We start from the raw sequence: 18707 nt of genomic DNA, 5'->3' as shown, positions 1-18707 counted from the left end.
GGAATTATTCAACCACAAAAAATTGTTCACATTATTAAAAACCGATACCAACGCATCGCCTTATAATGGTCAGTGTATTTGTATCGAGTTTATGTTAAAAGAAATGAACCGTGTATACGCAAGCAAAACAAAAATCGACCAGCGGAGATGCATGTCCCTTATGTTCTTAAGGGTTACTAAATGGTTTTCGTTTTCTCGTTTTCTATCTAGCAGTCTAAGGATAAGGTGTCGGAGGAGATTGGAGAATTACAATAACCTCGTACGAGAGAATGTTGCCAATTTTCAATAAATCAATTTAAAAAAAAAAAAAAAATCTCTAAAAATCATACAAACTAGCTGAATTTTGCAGAGAATGATAATTTTAAGACCCCAAAAATTTGCAATAAAAGTTTGCTATTCCTACCCCTTAGCTTTCCCCTAAAACTACCAACATATTAGCAGCGTATTTTATTTAAAAAATAAATCAGCAAAAGAAAGTTTTTGTTTAAAAATTAATTACCATTATATTAAATAAATAAATTAGAACTATTTGCGGTGACTTTTTGACTGGCAACCTGTTATCAATGTATTCTCTTCTTCTTAAATATATGTAAACATGTGAGTTTCATTAACTATGTTATAAATATGAATCTTGGAGTGGGGTCTGAGACTATTTATTTTTCTACTCGATTTACTACATCGTTGATTGGTAGATGTTCTTTTAATTTTTTAATTTTTAATTTAATGTCTATTAGATATTTTTTATGCAGTTTTTAATTTACACCTGCATAGAATAAATATATGATAACTAGAAACGAATTATTGGGGATTAGCGAATCGATGTGAAGGCCACTATTTCGTGGCGCTTCTTTTGTGACGCTCTCCTCAGCATTTTACTATAGACAAAAGTAATACATGGCCAGTATAGAAGCTTCGCTTTAAAACCTTTAGCTTAGGACTTAAGAAGGTAATATCTGATAACTAATGACTATTTGAATTGGGGAAGCTATCAGCAATAGAAAAAGTGTGCGGAGAGTTTAACAGTTTATATTTTAAAGAAAGATATTTCCGAGTTCTAGATTCAAGATTTTTGTGTATAGTCGTAAGATCTATTGTCAGATCTATATAACGTAAGATTATATAGCAACTTTTCTGCAGCTCGGTATGACATAACGAAATATTTTGTGTGTACCTACCTTTTTTATTTTGTATGTAAATGTTAAGAAACAGTCAATTTACAATGTTAAGACAGTATGCTGTCTTTCTTTAGATTTACTTATTATATTAAAATGACTGTAGAGCTATAAGCGAGCACCGACCCCATGAACATGAGACTTTCCTTTAAGAAAAAATCCCCACAAACGTGACATTTCTTGTCTTCTGGGATATTTACAGGTAGGTTTTTCTAGGTCTTGTTTTATAGAAAACTTGTTGACTAAATTTTTAACCACATTGCTAAACAACGGGTATATGTAGTACAAACCAAAAGGACGGGATTTTCAAAATTAGCTAAAAAAATTAAAACAGATTCTATAATGTGACCGGAATATTTGTAGGTTTTTTATATAACGCTGATTTATTTTTACAATATTTAGCAAAACCTTGAAGAACTGTTTAAGTTTATAGACAAGGCCAACAATTATATATAATTTTACTTTTTACGGTTATGCTTCTTTCTTATTAACTCATTTAATTTAATAATAACACAACCGTACGATTCCAAATCAAACGGAATAAATGATTATAACTATTATAAAAAAATATCAGAATAAGCCGATCGACACCCACTGAAAGTTTACTTTACAAATACAACATTAAGGCATCAATATGAATATAAATATGTCAAAGACAGAGTATCTTAAAATAGGAGATGATGAAGAAGATCCAGAGTTACAAATTAGAAACATAAAAACATGCAATGAATATAAATATCTCGGATCTATAATATCTAAAGAAGGCACTACCAAAAGAGACATCGAAAACAGAACGCAGCAGGGAAAAAGCGGTTAACATTCTAAACTCTCTACTATGGTCTAAAAATATTAGACAAGAAACGAAATTGACAATCTATCGAACCTTGGTAGAGCCTATTATGACTTATGGGGCAGAAGTTTGGCAGATCACGAAAAAAGATAGAAAAATAATAGAAGTAGTAGAAATAGATTTTCTAAGGAGAGCGTGTGGTGTATCCAAAAAAGATCATATCAGGAAGAAGATATGAATGAAGATATTAGAAGGAGAACAAATACTGTATATTCCAGTGTAGACAGAATTGAAACGACACAACTAGTGTGGTATGGTCACGTGAAGCGAAGGACTGAAGATAGATGGCCAAAGAAAGCTTTAAATTACATACCACAACAAAAAAGAAGAAGGGAAAGAAAAATATATATTATATATAACATTAAAAACTAGCGTTTTAACTAACTTTGGATTAACCGACAGGATTAACTTAGCAAAAGTTTTGCGACAGATTTTTGAATGATTTTTGTCTTTATGAGTTGAAACTTGATTCTAACAAATTTATATTATGTACCCGGATGCATTTAATTGACTACATACAAGTTCGTATATTGATTTTTGATCCAATGACCGTAGGTGGGTTATGTTTACTAGAAGCTGCACATTAGTTTTAACCAGGTATTTATAAAATGTAGCTTAGAGTACTTTATTTTGAATACACCAAAAAAGGATATAATTATTATCATACTGGAAAATATTATGGCATTAGCACTTTCCTAATTCTATAATGTTTAATCTAGCCAGGTGAGCAGGAACAGCATCCTAGTTTTTAATCTCGTGATAGTTGCTGCTAATCGTTTGGATATGTTATAATGGAATATTTGTGTAGCATCAGCATAGATGCCAACATAAATGGTGAAAAAAATAACGATAATAATAAAAATTGATGTCGTCTAGCATCTACTTTTGTGGTCTTCCTCTACTACGACTACGTTCGCGTGGTGTCCAATGTGTAATGTTTCTCGTCTATCGTTCGTTGTTTTGTCGTGCCACATGTCCTATCCAGCTCCTTTCTATTTGTCCCAATAAACCCATCCATTTAACTACTCTCATTTCCGCCATAATGCCACACATTATAGCTGCTCTTATGGATTTTCTTCTTAGAGTGCCGTCTTTATATGGTGGTTGACAATAATGATGACTTTTTATTTTTGAGCTGGCTGCTCTAAACAAATAAATCAATCTGCATTGATACCCATCACGCAGATTCTTTAATCAAGAATTCTGAATTTGGCCAACACATCTTTTTCCTTGAATTTTTTCCTGTATTCTTCTTCTCATGGCGATGTCTCCTTTCGAAGGTTGGCGATCCAAATGGCAATTGTAGTTTTGAAACCTGCTGCGCGAAAGATTTCTGCAGATGAGCGGTCGAACCATCTGCTCAGGTCTTTCAGCCACGAGTTCTGGCGTTTTCCTACTGATCTTTTGCCCTGTACTTTTCCTTCCAGTATAACTTGAAGTAATTCGTATCTTTCACCTCTCAACACATGACCCAAGTATTGAATTTTCCTCTCTTTGATTATTCTTAGTAATTCTTTTTGTTTACACATGCGACGAAGTACCTCAACATTAGTAACTCTTATGAACTCTTTGTACCCATGGAATTCTCAACATTCGTCTGTATATATACATCTCAAAGGCATCTATTGTTTTTTCTATTTCAGAGTCCATTGTCCAACTTTCACAGTCATACAGTAAGACAGAAAAAACGTAACATCTTATCATTCGGATTCTAAGCTGCTGACTAAGGTCTGATCTTGTAAAAAATGTTTTCATGCTCATGAATGCTTTCCTTGCTTGTTCGATTCTTAATAGGATTTCTTTTTTTTGATTACACTGACTATTGATACTATTGATATTTGGTCCCAAATATTTTATGGAATTAACCTGTTCTATTATTTGACCCTTGGCATACACATGTACTTTTATTGGTGTCTTTGAAAATACTAAAGTTTTAGTTTTGGAAACGTTTAGATGTAAACCGAACATTTCGCCGTGGTGAACTCCCGCATTTATTATATTTTGTATTTCTTGTGCGTTGCTTGCTATTAAGATGGTATCATCAGCATATCTGATGTTGTCTATGCTAATTCCGTTAATCTTAATTCCGCCGTGGACCTCGTCTAATGCTTCTCTGAATATAGACTCTGAATACAAATTAAATATTAGTGGTGATAAGACGTAACCCTGTCTCACTCCTCGTCGGATTTGTGTATCTTCGGATGTTGTGTGCTCTATTTAAATTGTTGCCGTTTGGTGTCAGTATAGTTCTGAGATAATTCGCAAGTCTTGTCGTCAACTCCAGTTGTTCTCAGAATTTCGATCATCTTTTGATGGTTAACGCAGTCAAATGCTTTTCGATAGTCAATAAAACATGCATATACATCTACATTCATGTCTCTGCATCGTTGCGTTAACAGATTTAAAGCAAAAAGAGTCTCTCGTGTCCCAATCTGTTTTGAAATCCGAATTGAGTGTCACTCATATGGAACTTACATTTCTTGAAAATTCGTGTATGGATAATTCTAAAAAAAGTTTTAAGGATATGAGACATCAAGCTTAATATTCGATAATCATCCCATTGTGAGGAATTCAATTTTTTTGGTAATGCTACGAATGTTGATTTTATCCAGTCTGTTGGTATTTTACCTGTGTCATCTTATTGAATAGTGCTGTTATTAAGTCTTGGCGTTTACTTTCGTTATCTGCAATTAGTTTTAGTATTTTGACATTGACATTGTCTGGACCGGTGGCTTTTCCATCTTTCTGAGATTTTACTACTTGGATCACTTCTTCTTTGGTTATTTCTGGGCCTTTTTCATTTATTTGATTATCTGTGGATGGTGGAGAACAAGGTCTATCGTCGTCAAAAAGAGTTTGTATGTATTATTTCCATCTCTCTAGTTTGTCTTTTGTACCCATAATTATTTCGTTATTATCATTTTTTAATATTGTTGCTTGTCTCTTTTTGTTTTTACCTGTCATTTCTTTTACTTTTTTATGAATATTAAAGGTGTTGAATTTTTCCTGAAGTTGCTCGATTTCTAGGCATTTTGTTGACATCCAGTTTTCTTTCGCCTCCCTGCCTCTTTTTCTAATGATTTTGTTGATTCGCTTGTATTCTATTGGGCTCGTTTTATGTTTTCATCTTACGTTCATAAGGTCCATGATCTCTTGCGTTATCCACTGTTGTTTTTTGTTGTGTTTTATGAACCCGATATCTTCTTCTTGTCAAGAAGTCAAGTCAATTTAATTTCTAACAATTTTGTCTTTCTGTCTGCAGGTGATTTCCATGTGTATAGCCTTCCAGGATCTTGTTTGAAGAAGGTATTGGCTATTAACAGATTGTTTTCTACAAAGAAATGTACTATTTCCTCTATTATTCCTGGAACCTAGCCCTTATGCTTCTATGTGGTATCCTTCAGCACCACAACCAATTTTAGCGTTAAAGTCACCCATGTTCATCGTTATCTCACCTCTTTTTGTCAGTGGCATTATTTCATCTATGTTGTTATAAAATTTTTTGATTTCTTTGTCTGATTGTCACTTGTTGGAGCATAGACTTGAATAATATTTAGTTTTCTGTGAGTTGTTTGTAATTTCAACATTGCTACTCTATCATTTAGAGGGATGAAGTCTATGACTGATTGAGCAATTTTGTTCGACACTAATATAGCAGTTCCATATTGATGTTCTGGGTCGGTTCTACCTGAATAGTATATGTACCCATGTTTTATTTTTTGTACTTCCGATCCAAGCCATCTTACTTTACTCATCCCCAAGATGTCTATTTTCAGTCTTACCATCTCTTCTTTAGTGTTTGCCAGTTTCTCTGACATAAATAAGCTGCGTACGTTCCAGGTGGCGATGCGTACTGTTCGGTCGTATATTTGTATTCTCTGTCCACTTTCTTGGGTGGTTGACGGGGGGATTTTTTGCACCCTTTCCCCATTTAAGGGGTGCCCCGAACTGAGGGCTATTTTCTTTTTCTCGTCTGCCATTTAGATTTGTGGAAAATATAATGGGGTGGTTTTCCCGTTGCCTTCCCCATCGTAGTACCACAACCATTTAAAATACTCTAGTAATGCTTGTGGTAATCCAGTTTCAAGCCGGTCCAGGATCATTCCCTCTACGCCTTGAACTGGTACTGATGATCGCTGCTGCCCTTAACCAGGGAGGGATAGGAAGTAGGAAACCAGATTTTGGAAGGATAAAGGAATGGGACATGATTTCTCTCAGTAAGGAATTGAGAGCAAAGCATGGCTCGCGTGGGCAGGGACGCTTCCCTGAAGTAGACATATTTTCCACCAGGATCGTAGAAAAGTGTCTACCCGCTACCCCCAGTCTCAAAATTTTATGTATTGGTCCTCTTATCACGTGGTGTGGGTAGTCCAGTTTTCTGGTTTGTATAGTGCTGATAAGTTCTGTTTCCTTACCAACCCTCTCCAGTACTTATTTATTTGTCATTTTATCAGTCCATGATATTTTTAATACTCTGCAGTGTAACCAGAGTTGAAAGTCTTGATTCTTTTTAAATTGCATTTTTTAATGTCCTCTCAGCCTAATGTAACTCTTAGCTTCATATACTAATAATGAAAATATATAACATTAAATGTTACGTAGTCGAATTTCCAAATTAAGATTTCTACACGTTAGGAGTGGCGTCATTCGTATAAAAGCTGATCTGACAATCTGTATTCCAGTTACCATTTACTGTCAATATGTGGTGTATATTTTGTGGTCTTTTGTAATTAGCTTATGTTTCGTTTTTAGTATTTACAGTAATTGCCATCTCAGCGCTATTCATAGTTGAGTTTTCGATTAGATGTTTTAGGTCTTATGGTAGTTTTATGGAATTTGCTTTACAGATTTATTGAAATGGTATGCCACAAAATACGCATATTTCTTCTTCTTCAGTTTGGCCTACTAAGTTTTTAAATTTGTGATGTGAAACACCGAACGCATCAGGTCAAACCCACTGCTGAAGTGGCAATGCGTCGCCACGCCAGTGTTTGTTACGCACTCAGATTTTTTTATCTCCCTTCGCCATTCCATTTAAGCTTGGTGATTTTACTTTTCCCCTATCTTTCACCTCATTGAGCTTTAAAAAGTAATATTAGTAATATATTTAATAATATTAATAAAAGAAAACTTAAAGGGGTAATATGAGCAACAGCTAGTGGTACGACACATGTAGGAGAAACTAATAGTTTTCATGGCAGTGGAGGATTCATCAATACTCAGACAAAATTATATAGATTCTTATTAGTGTTAAATTATATACCAGATAAATGTGACTATGTCAAGTGAGAAAAGAGAACAATTGCCCTTTTTAGGACACAGAAGTGATAGTGTTCCATATTTGTTTGGCTAGTTATTGCATATAGTTAAGATAAAGTGCTCCAATTTTTAAAAATTCGCTCTAGTAAATACTAAAACGGTAAAATATTGTTAGGAACAACGATAGTCATGGTGTGAAAATGCTTGACGTTGGTCTTGAAAAGCTTATATTGCGAATATAAGCTTTTCATAATATAAGCTTTGGTGATGTTACTTAAAAACATCACCAAAACTAATCCTCGACCGAAGTTATACGTAGTAGTATAATTTGCATCAAGTTGTATGTGTAAACTCTGTGGGGGCCTTAGCACATACATCACAATATCACAACAATAATTTCAGGATGGGTTAGGGACGGAACAATATGAGCAATATAATATAATATGATGCTGGTCCGCACACCAAATGTCTGTTGAAAGTGTTCATGTTACGTCGTGGAATTAGTAGATTAGGACTAAAACAAACACAGCAACACAAGCATTGGATTTTAAAATATGGACTTTATGTGTTGGCATTGTGTTGTTTAGAGTGACATTCTAGAGAGGGTTCGGCCAAAAAGAGATATGCACAAGGCATTCGTTCATATAATTGCTGATGTGGGCAGGAATAATTTTTCACGATTTAATATTTATACCTGTAATCACTATTAATACATTAATACATTGACCGCCAGTACGTATTTGCAGTATTTGCTTGAGAATTAGGATATTGTCCTTCCATCCTAATCAGAACCGTTAGCAAGTTAATATTAGGGAATATAATATTATATGGGCTATAATCTAAAACTGGAATATTTTAAGTTTGCGTAGATTTTATTGTTTTACGTTTAATTTACTATTTGGAATTATAATTTGGAATGTTTGTGGTTGGGATATTAACCGCAAAATATACGGTTTTATTCGCCCAACCATATTTGACTTATACCTTTATAAAGGTAAGGAAAACTATACATTATACAATTGATAAAGTACCTTCTTAAAAATCATATGTCACTTTTCCGTACCGAGTTTTTTAATCTATTAAAAGTTTTCAATTAATTTTTTTATCCTTTTCCTTGTTACATACTTTGTTATTTTTTTATTTTTTAGTTTTTTGTTATTCTTTTATTCTTTTATCCTTTGTGAATTTTTTTGATAATTTTAATAGTTCTTTTATTTACTATTTTCACTTATTTTTCTTTTTTTCTTTGAGTTTAATTATTTTTTATTTTTTTTTATTGATATTATACTTTAGTTGCATGAATTATAATTAAACTCATATATTTTTTTAATTTCTGTTTACTTATTTCGTCAAGACAAATCTTGTTCGGTTGTAGTAAGTAAAACCTTACGTATGCTTAGTATTAAGAAGATTGTTTATAAGCAGAATTTGAATATGCTTTAGTAGAAGTTTTGAAAAATTCAGCAAAACATTTGGAACATAAGTTGACGTTCGTTATTAATATGGCACAGATCAAAGAGTATCTTTAAGAGTATTATATATACAATAAAAATGGATATACCCTGTACCCCTAATAAAAACACAATAATAAACTAGTATGACACAATATATTTAACATGGTAGACAAATTATGTAGGTAATAATATAATTTTTTTAGCATTAAGTTTCCATAAAAAAGCTTTACAGTATATACTCGTTAATCATTAATTAGGGTTATTGATTTACTGATCTCAGAATGTATTTGAAAAACCAGTTTATTTTTTTTTTAAATGTTTTAATATTAAAAAGAAGCATATTTAAATAATTGTATCAACAGTACCAATTATTCACGGACCAATAACAATCATACAACACGGACCAATAACAACAATAAAAGTGATATCAAACGAATATAGAAAATAGATACGTATCAAAATGTTTGTTCCTTGGTGGTCATCATTATTTAAGTTTTTAGCGTGTCCTGTACAAACTTTCGCCTAATCTACCTTAATAATCTAACCTGAATAACTATGGTTATTTTAATCGATTTATTCTACAAGACAGCAAGAAACTATAATCAAGTGAAATCATTGTCACAAGAATTGTTATAATTATATTTCTAGTTTTTGGTAGAAACTAGTCTTTATTATTGGATCACAAATACATACTTTTGAGCGGATAATTGTTAAATATTGTATTTATGTGGGAGTACACCAGAATAAGACGTGCCAATACAGAAATAGTTTTCGAATAATAGGTATTATAATTAAGAAATTATATTAACCTGTCGATGTTTATCAATTGGCCATTTGTAGCTGTTAATTTGACAGTGGACTTACTGGGCCTCGATCTTGTAGGCAAATAGGTAGTCATAATAAGTTGACATTTTGAAGGTCAACGTATTATCACAAATTCTGATTTTTGTGTGCTTATTGTGATAATTGTAGATATGTCTCTAACCTTCTGTTAACACATTAATGTTGGTATATTCTTATTGCTGACTTCTTCATTTAGTATTGGTAACCAGAGCCTGCTATATTGCGTTGACGGCTTTGCTATAAACTTTTCTTTATTAAGCAAAATGAGTTATGCTTCTTTGATTTTTTTTTATTTTTGCTGTCTTCTTCTATTATGACTATTGATGCATAGTTTCAAGCTCTGTGATTATTGTCCCCAGCATAAGTCCATTTCTTGGATTTAATTAAGGTTCTCTAAATTAATAAAAGAAAAAATATTCCTATTACCACCTCCCATACATTGATTATATACTGGACCTCCAATTAAGTTGACACCATATGGGAAACTTTTTTATTTTTCATAATGATTGCTGGTTTATAAATGTTTATAGATCTTTTTCCTTTTTATTCCACCTTCTTTAGGATATTTTGGTTCAATTGCCACACAATATAAAATAATATTCACCGAATTATTGTCAAACCATCTATTACAATTTTTATGTCATCTGATACTATAAAATCACAACTCCCTAGTCCTATAGTTTTGAATTGTTTCTCATTTTTTCACGGAAAATGTGCTGGAGCAAATTATATGCGCCTTGGAAGTTCTAGCGCTCAATCTGTAGATGTAAAGAAGACATTTCATTTTCAATGTTGATACATTTAGCATTGTTTTTTAATCAATAGTATTTAAATCTTTCATGTATTTCGCTTACTTTGTATCCAGAAATTTAAAATTTCAGTTTATACATGGTATAGACATAGACCACTCGTACAATGAATTGTAATAAAAAATACATTTTTTTTTTGTTGCAAAATTGATAAATTATTATATGTTCTAAATTTATTTTAAATTAGTTAAGGGGAAAACTACAAGAGAAAAATTGGTTATGAATGGCCACAAAAATCCATAAAAACCACAGAAATAACATATAGCTGCTGTGGAAACTTCAAATTCAATCTATGTATATATTATACATATACAGTGTGTCCGTAAAGTATGGAATAAATTCGATATTTCCTAAACGAAAAGACTTTTTAAAAAAATCTAAAACACGTCGATTTTTAAATTTAATGTTCTACATGTTACAATAAAATGTCACTATACAAGGTGATACACATTACAGTGATGACGTCATCGGCTCTTTTTTTTAATATACTACCCTGTATTTTAAGACATTTTTAGATCGATAAAAATGAGCTGATTCCAAAAAAGTATAATACTGGGGGTCTAACGGATATAATTTGAAAGATATGCGCTTAGGAAATAAATTTTTATTGATTTATAATATTAACAAATTATAAATAAATTATAATAAATAACTTGAAAGTAATTCAGTAATTAATACATGACTTAATCTTAAATGTTCGAATTGTAGCCTTTGTTGTATTTGACAGTAACAAAAACGTTGTACAAATTCTTGTAGAACCTTGTTTATGCTTTCTTGAGAAATATTGTCTATTTCTTTACGAATTCTTGTTTTTAAGTCTCCAATATTTGCAGGTTTCGTTTTTTAAACAACATTCTTTAAATGACCCCACATAAAGTAATCCAAAGGATTTAGGTCTGGCGACCTCGCTGGCCATTCAATATGCCCACGTCTTCCAATCCACCTGTTCTGAAAAAATTTCGTTTAGGTACCTTCGAACATCTAAAGCATAATGCGGAAGCGCACCATCCTGTTGAAACCATAAACTTTTACCAAAACCTCCACGATTAATTGTACTGGGGAATAAATTAACTAAAGTAGGTACGAGATACCCACTTAAAAACTGAAGGTATGCTGGCCCGTTTAATTACCTTCGAAATAGTAGGGTCCAATGATTTTATTTCTTACAATGCCAGTCCATACGTTTACTTTTTGCGGATATTGTGTATGATGTTCCCGTATCCAGTTGGAGTTTTCTTTTGCCTAGTATCTACAATTCTGATGGTTCACCTCGCCATTTAATTTGAATGTAGCCTCATCAGAAAAAATATTATTTTGAACCAAGAGAGGGTTTCGGTGGCCATCATTATTTCGCAAAATTGTATTCTTTTATCTGGATCATCCTCGTTTAATTCCTGTACAACTGCGAATTTGATTTACTTTACTTACTTTTACGTACTTTGTGTACCATTGTTTTGCAAACATCGAGATCACTACTAACCTTACGAACAAAAGTGTGCGCATCTTCTTTAAAAGCAAGTAGAACATCTAATGTTGTAACATAATTTACAGAGGGACGACCTGATTTGCGTGCATTTTCAACCGTACCAGTTTCTCTAAATTTCTTTTCAATCTTATTTACTGTTGACTGCGTGATGGGTATTTCTGGATATTTATCAACAAATAAATTACACACTTCCATCTGAGTTCGCGATTTGTCTCCATACCCAATCATCATGGGTATTCCAATTCTTTGCTTTACACTCAAATTTATTTCTACTTAAAATTATTTCTAAGCAATAATATAGAACATTAACGAATAGATATAATTATTGTACTACTTAATTGTTATTGAACGTTACTAAAAATAATTACAGTTTACCAAAAACTAGAAGTAGGCTATTTTTCTGCAATTGATAATAAATAATTTATTTTATGAGCGCATATCTTTCGAATTGTATCCATTAGACCCGAGTATTATACTTTTTTGAAATCAGCTCTTTTTTATTGATCTAAACATTTCCTAAAATACAGGGTGTTATATTTAAAAAAAGAGCCGATGACGTCATCACTGTAATGTGTACCACCTTGTATAATGAAATTTTATTGTAAAATGTAGAACATTAAATTTGCATGTATATATATGTATATGTATATATATATATATATATATATATATATATATATATATGTATATATGTATATATATGTATATATATATTTATATATGTATATAAATTATAATATATATATATATATATATTATAAATTTTAATATATATATATATATATATATATATATATATATATATATATATATATATATACTCATGTAGGTAGCTACCAAGGCTGACCCAGCTTTTGTGGTGGAAGAGTTCTGAATTGATTAGGGACTCTTTAAAATTCTACGGACATAGACTAGGCAAGAATGTTCAACCGCGATCCAATTGCTAGCTCCTCAGAAATCAAGCGTAGACAAGCAATGTCCCGAATTGCAGCAGCTAAATTATATAGCCTTTATCATGTGTAAATTTCGAAAAAAAAATAATTTTCGCATTTATTGTGTGACTTTTATGGTATATAAGGAGGTTATACATTTTTTTGGCTTAATAAATAAACTCTTGAAATATGCAAAAAAAATTTAATTATTTTCAACATTTTATCAATTCCAAAAAGCGGATTTCCTGTGATTTATCAAAATTGACACCTATTGTTGGACGGATTCTTCTAAAATTTCAATCAAGTATTTATCATATATTTGAGTATCATGTTAAATAAAATAACGGTATATCTTTCATTTTTTCTACCGTTTTCGGTTGTCAAACTGCCAAAAATTACAAAAAAAATTAGTAAATTTTGTACTTCTGCCATTCAGTTGTTTTTTAATAGAACTTGTTTTTTTAGTTTTACTATACTAGTTTCCTAAAATATTACTAGACTAAACAGAAATCTTTGAGAATTTAATGTTTCAGATAATTCCGTAGTACAAAATCATGGTTGCCGTCAATTTTGGGACAGTCAAAGGAAATCCACTATTTTTAATTTATAATTTATTATTGAAAATAAATAAATTTTGTTTTGGATATTCTAACAATGCATTTATTAAGCCAAAAAGAACTAAAACCTTATATACTGTAAATGTCACACAATACAATATAAACTAAATAGTTTTTTTCGAAATTGACACATGATAAACGCCCCTTAATTAAAATATGGAGATAACACGAAACGGTAAGCTTAGGTTGGTCAAGGCTCCTATTGCTACATACGAAGCTAAAACATAAACTTAAAAAAATCAATAGTATAATCGAAGCCTTCCAGATGTGGGTCCACAAAAGAATTATACGCGTGTCTTTCACAGAATACAAAACCAACCTGTCAATTCTGGAAGAGGTTAATGTAAAAGATAGGCTATTAAAAAAATAAACTGAGCATATCTAAATTACTAATGCCATATTGCCAGAAGAACGGTGACTATTGGACTATTGAACGGTTGGTAGTACAAGGAAAGGTGGAAGGGCGAAGACCGAGGGGAAGATCTCCAACACAATAGTCAGACCAAATGTGAACTCTGGTGAGAAAATAACTACATGAAGCCGTCCATCTGGAACTGGAAGATAGCAAGCTAACAATATTTGGAGTGTCACCACGCCCTGACAAAGATTCAGGGAATTAGTAGTAGGATAATATCTATATGTGTAAAAATCATAAAATATGGAACATGGTAGAATAAATAAAAAATAAAAACTTAACACAAACAATAATATGGAAAAAACTGATGACTAGAGAAGTATCGGAATTGGTGGACAAAAGGAAGGCCACATAAAAATAATAATACCCTAAAATTAAAAAAAGAGCTAAAAAATTAATAGCCTCATACCAAAATCTAATGAAAAAAAGATGAAACAAAAATGTGGTTTATCTTTATAGATATCTGTCTCTGAGCATTCCTGGCAATTCCTGCAGATTCCTGCGATCTGGTCAATCCATTTGTTTGGCACCACCCTTGTGGTCTTTGGTTTTCTATATTTTCTTAAAGGGTGAGTCTCACCATATTTTCTGTGTTTGACCCTTTTAGTGGCCTTTACTTATCTATACATCAAATTTTTTGTTCTATTATCTGTCTATAAAATTCGTAAAATTATTCTCTAACAAACATTTCAGTGAGGTCAATCCTTCTCTTTTTCGATTAGTTTTAGTCTCAGTATCCAACATTCAAATCTGTACCTTAGTAACGGGAATATTATACAGTTGACGAAACTCATTTTTAGGGTTATTGAAATTTGAGTGTCTTTCAAACTTTTGGTCAATTTATCAGCGATATTTTCTAGTCTAGATCACATCTACCTTTTTTTTCAGAAAATCGTCATCGATAGTTTAAAGTTAGCTAGCTAATCCTATTTACATCTTAGATCTAAAGTTTTTGATGCATGCATTATTCCGATATTAACTTATGCGGCACAAACATGGACAATCACAAAAAAGAATATGAATATACTTAGAGTCACTCAACACGCGATGGAAAGAGCAATGCTAGGTATATCACTTAAGGACAAGAAAACAAACACATGGATAAGACAGAAAACCAAAGTCACCGATGTGGTGCAAAAATCATTAAAGTTGAAATGGGAATACGCTGGACATGTAGCTAGAAGCGATCTAAACAAATGGCACAGATCAATTTTAACCTGGAGACCATACCAACACAAAAGACCCAGAGGCAGACCTCCTATGAGATGGACAGATGATCTGAAAAGGACTGCCGGGAAAAATTGGCTACAAGTAGCGTACAATAAAAAACAATGGAAAGGAAGACTTGAAGAGGCTTATGTTCAGATGTGGACGTGAATGTCTAGACGAAGAAGAAGAAGAAGAAGCTAATCCTATAGCTATTTAATATACAAAAAGCGCAAAATTAAATAGTAGGAACAATTGGTAACTTCGTATTACTCAAGAAGTTCCAAACTTAGTAATAGAAATAACTAAAAATTAAAGGTTAGTTTCCTAAATAGCAGGTAGGATTAAAAAATAAATTATTCCGTATAGATTTAATAGGCCCAGACAGCGGCTCAAATTTAATACTCAAAACATAGTTAACATAGTTTATTTTCAAGTAGAAAATATTGCTATTTTAAATAATTATTTTATCATAAATATACACTAGGGTGTCCCGTATTTGCATAATTTTTTTTTTGAGCTACACTATCGCAATAGGTATCCAAATTTGCGTAATTTTCCAGAGATTACAAAAAATGTAAAATAAATACGATAGCATGTCACCTTCAGGGCTCTACTAGACTTTAAAGTTTTGTAAATTTTACGTTTGTACAGACCTAAATCATATACTTCAAATAATACACAAATTAAATTTAAAAGATATTTTATTAGTAAAATTAATGAAAAAGGTTCAAAACAACTTAACAAACAAAATAGATTCGATACTTGATGACAAAAACTTAAAAATTGGAACTTATTTTTGTGTCAAAAATTTGGCATTTCTTCCCGAGACTCCAACCTGATTCTGATAAAGCTATCTCTAGAAGTAGCACCAGTTACATTTTGCGAGGTCTCTGTAATCAGTTTAACACATCTTTCCACAGATTGTGTGTGGCAGGGAAAGTCAAAAATATACAAGCTTTTTTCTTTTAACATGATGTGAAGGTCTTCAGTAGAAATATGCCGAAGAACCGGCGGTGTTGTAACCTGACAATCCTGACATTATTGCCACATAATAATATCGATGTAATATTTAGCAGAGAAGTTAATTTTTGGTGTTTTAAATATTCTACTCATCAAACAACATACTCAAAAGTAAGTTTTCTGGGTGGGCAAAAAAGGCATTTCTTTCGATAACGGTATCCACAACAGATCTTAGATTTTCGGGTAGAAATCGAGAGTACATAATTAGTTGAAAAATATGCTTCGCTCCATCCTTAAAAGACGCTTTTTGCTTAATTCTGAACCACATCGGAGCATATACTTTAACAACATAGTTTACAAGCAATTGTAAATTTTCTGATGGATTAAGCGTACTTACATAAAGTCTGAGTAAACGATTAGCAGTAGTAAGCCATCTGTAGTGCGCTATTTTTCAAGGTTGACGGTTTGCCAATTCAAGAGTACAGAAATCGGTTAATACTGCTTGACATATTTCATATAGATATTTTTGATCTGTACTTAATTGATTGACCACATTTTTTGGCAAGTCAGGCAAATTACCATTCACAGCACAAAAAGTCACGGTGAGTTTATTTTCATAAGCAATTAACTGTTTTCCAATGGGTCCGGAGTATTCTCTAGGACCCGAAGTAGAACCATCTATGGTCAGGAACAAGTGACAAAACGGTAACTCATTGGCATGAAGCAAACAAACGCACCATTGTAACGGTCTCTCCAAATACTCCTCTAAATATTGAATCACACCACCCTTCCAGCCAATATTAGTTGCAGTTCCATCACATGCAACGCAAATTACATCATCTAAATTCAAACTTTGACCCTCAAAAAAAGTTGTGATCGAAGTAAAAATTCCATTTGCAGTGCCACGACTAGGCGTTGTATGTCCCAAATAAATTGATCCGGGTTCTGATAACAATGAGCTGTGTTCTTCCAAAATCTCTTTGCGATGGTAACGATTCCCCATTTTCTCATTTATCAAGGTCTTGTCCTTTCTTCTATCAAAGGAAATGCTATTTACAACAATACCTGAAACATCTTTTGAAGCATCTCTTCGGGCTTTACATACAGCTCTGTGGATTTTGTTTTTATCAATAACCAGTGTCAGATCTTCAGTACAAACCAAACCCACGTCAACCAAAATGGCAAAAGCAGCAGCAGCAGCAGATCGCATCGATAAACTGTATCTATCACTTTAGCAACTGTTGGCAACCACAACGTATTTCTATTAAACGTGGAAGTCGACGGTGTCTCTGTTGAGAAAAAGCCAGGCACTGCTTCTTCTTCTTCATCGCAATTTGCTGATATAGAATCGGTCGTGTGAGTTGCACACAACTTTTTTGTTGCCCTCATTGATTCTTCTAATGTAACCAAAGTTCACAGAATTCTCTAAACTTTAACGGAACGTATAATACGACGCAATATTATACAGTCGTACAGTACAATCTCAATTTATTTTAGTGTTTAGGAGCCGAAAAAATATTATCACAAAAATGACAATTTTTCCAAACTTTGAAGATCGGTAGAACCCTTAAGATATATTTTTATTTTATTTTTAAAAATACTGTGATAATATATTGGTAATTACATAAATTTTAAGAGGTCTTTCATTAAATAATGTTTTATATTTAGTTCAGGATGCGAAATTAAGTATAGTGAAATATTACCATAAAAATGACAATATTTCAAAACTTTAAAGTTCGGTAGAACCCTAAAGATATATTGTTATAATTTTTTTTAAATTATTGTGATAATTTAGGAGCAATTACCCCAATTTCAAGAGGTCTTGTATTAAACAAAAACAAAATGCGATTTTTCGGGACACCCTAATATACACCTATGACAAATATAACCGAAAGCGACAAATTTAGACGAACCATAATCTTATAAACAGATTTACGCTAGACTTCTTATAAAGTCAAACTCGCTTTCTAACAATACTTCCTGAATCATAGTTTACCTATTTTTTTCTACCAGAAGTAAAATCTATCTACACACTATAAAAGGCACGGCGATAGTGAAGGTACTCCTCCGGCTATAATCAGAGAAATTTGATGGTTTAAAAAACAAAGTGCTGCGGTATTGAATAAAATATTATCGGAACTAATCTAATTGAAAGTTTTTCGTTTTAGTGAAGTGAAGCTTTATTTCTATAATATTTGTATTGTACATTTGTTTAATATATTATTTTATCAAACGAGTAGTATTTTGACACTAGCGGATATCTAAGCAATATAAACAATTTTTGTTGAAAAGAAATGTATGTAGAAACAGTTGAATGTATTTTTGAATATTTCAGAATTAAAGCACGAATCTTTCGTGCATACATTGTGTTAATCAATCAAATAAAAACTGTAAGTTTTTAAATTAAATTGATGGTATTGGTTATACTCACATAAAAAATTTCTTCATGTTACTGATGGGAAATTAAAAATTGATACCTAAAACAATAACAATAAATAGTATATAATAAAAAGGTTTAAGCAATACACAAAATTTACAATATTATTATATTTACAACCAGCTGACCCGTTGAACTTCGTATCGCTTTAAAATTAAATAATGTATCAATGTTCAATAAGCTCCTCTTTCGAGTTTATTAAGTAACAGAAATCTCTGGATAAAATGAATCAGGTTGAGGTGTCAATAGCGACTTTACCATTCC

At 32.0% G+C, this 18707-nt stretch overlaps 1 protein-coding gene across 1 annotated transcript in view; it reads right to left on the bottom strand.

The window, feature by feature from the left end:
• The window catches only part of LOC140452342 (uncharacterized), a 262587-nt gene extending 244118 nt beyond the window's left edge, over window positions 1–18469 (bottom strand). Inside the window, exon 1 of the mRNA XM_072546552.1 lies at window positions 18438–18469. Within this exon, the coding sequence (XP_072402653.1) occupies window positions 18438–18454 (17 nt within the window). The 5' untranslated portion in view covers window positions 18455–18469. The remainder of the gene's footprint in view (window positions 1–18437) is intronic.
• Between the last annotated feature and the right edge of the window lie 238 nt (window positions 18470–18707).

This window comes from Diabrotica undecimpunctata, chromosome 1 (assembly GCF_040954645.1).
Source record: "Diabrotica undecimpunctata isolate CICGRU chromosome 1, icDiaUnde3, whole genome shotgun sequence".
NCBI classification, from domain to species: Eukaryota; Metazoa; Arthropoda; class Insecta; order Coleoptera; family Chrysomelidae; genus Diabrotica; species Diabrotica undecimpunctata.
This window is presented reverse-complemented; position numbering and strand designations above follow the sequence as displayed.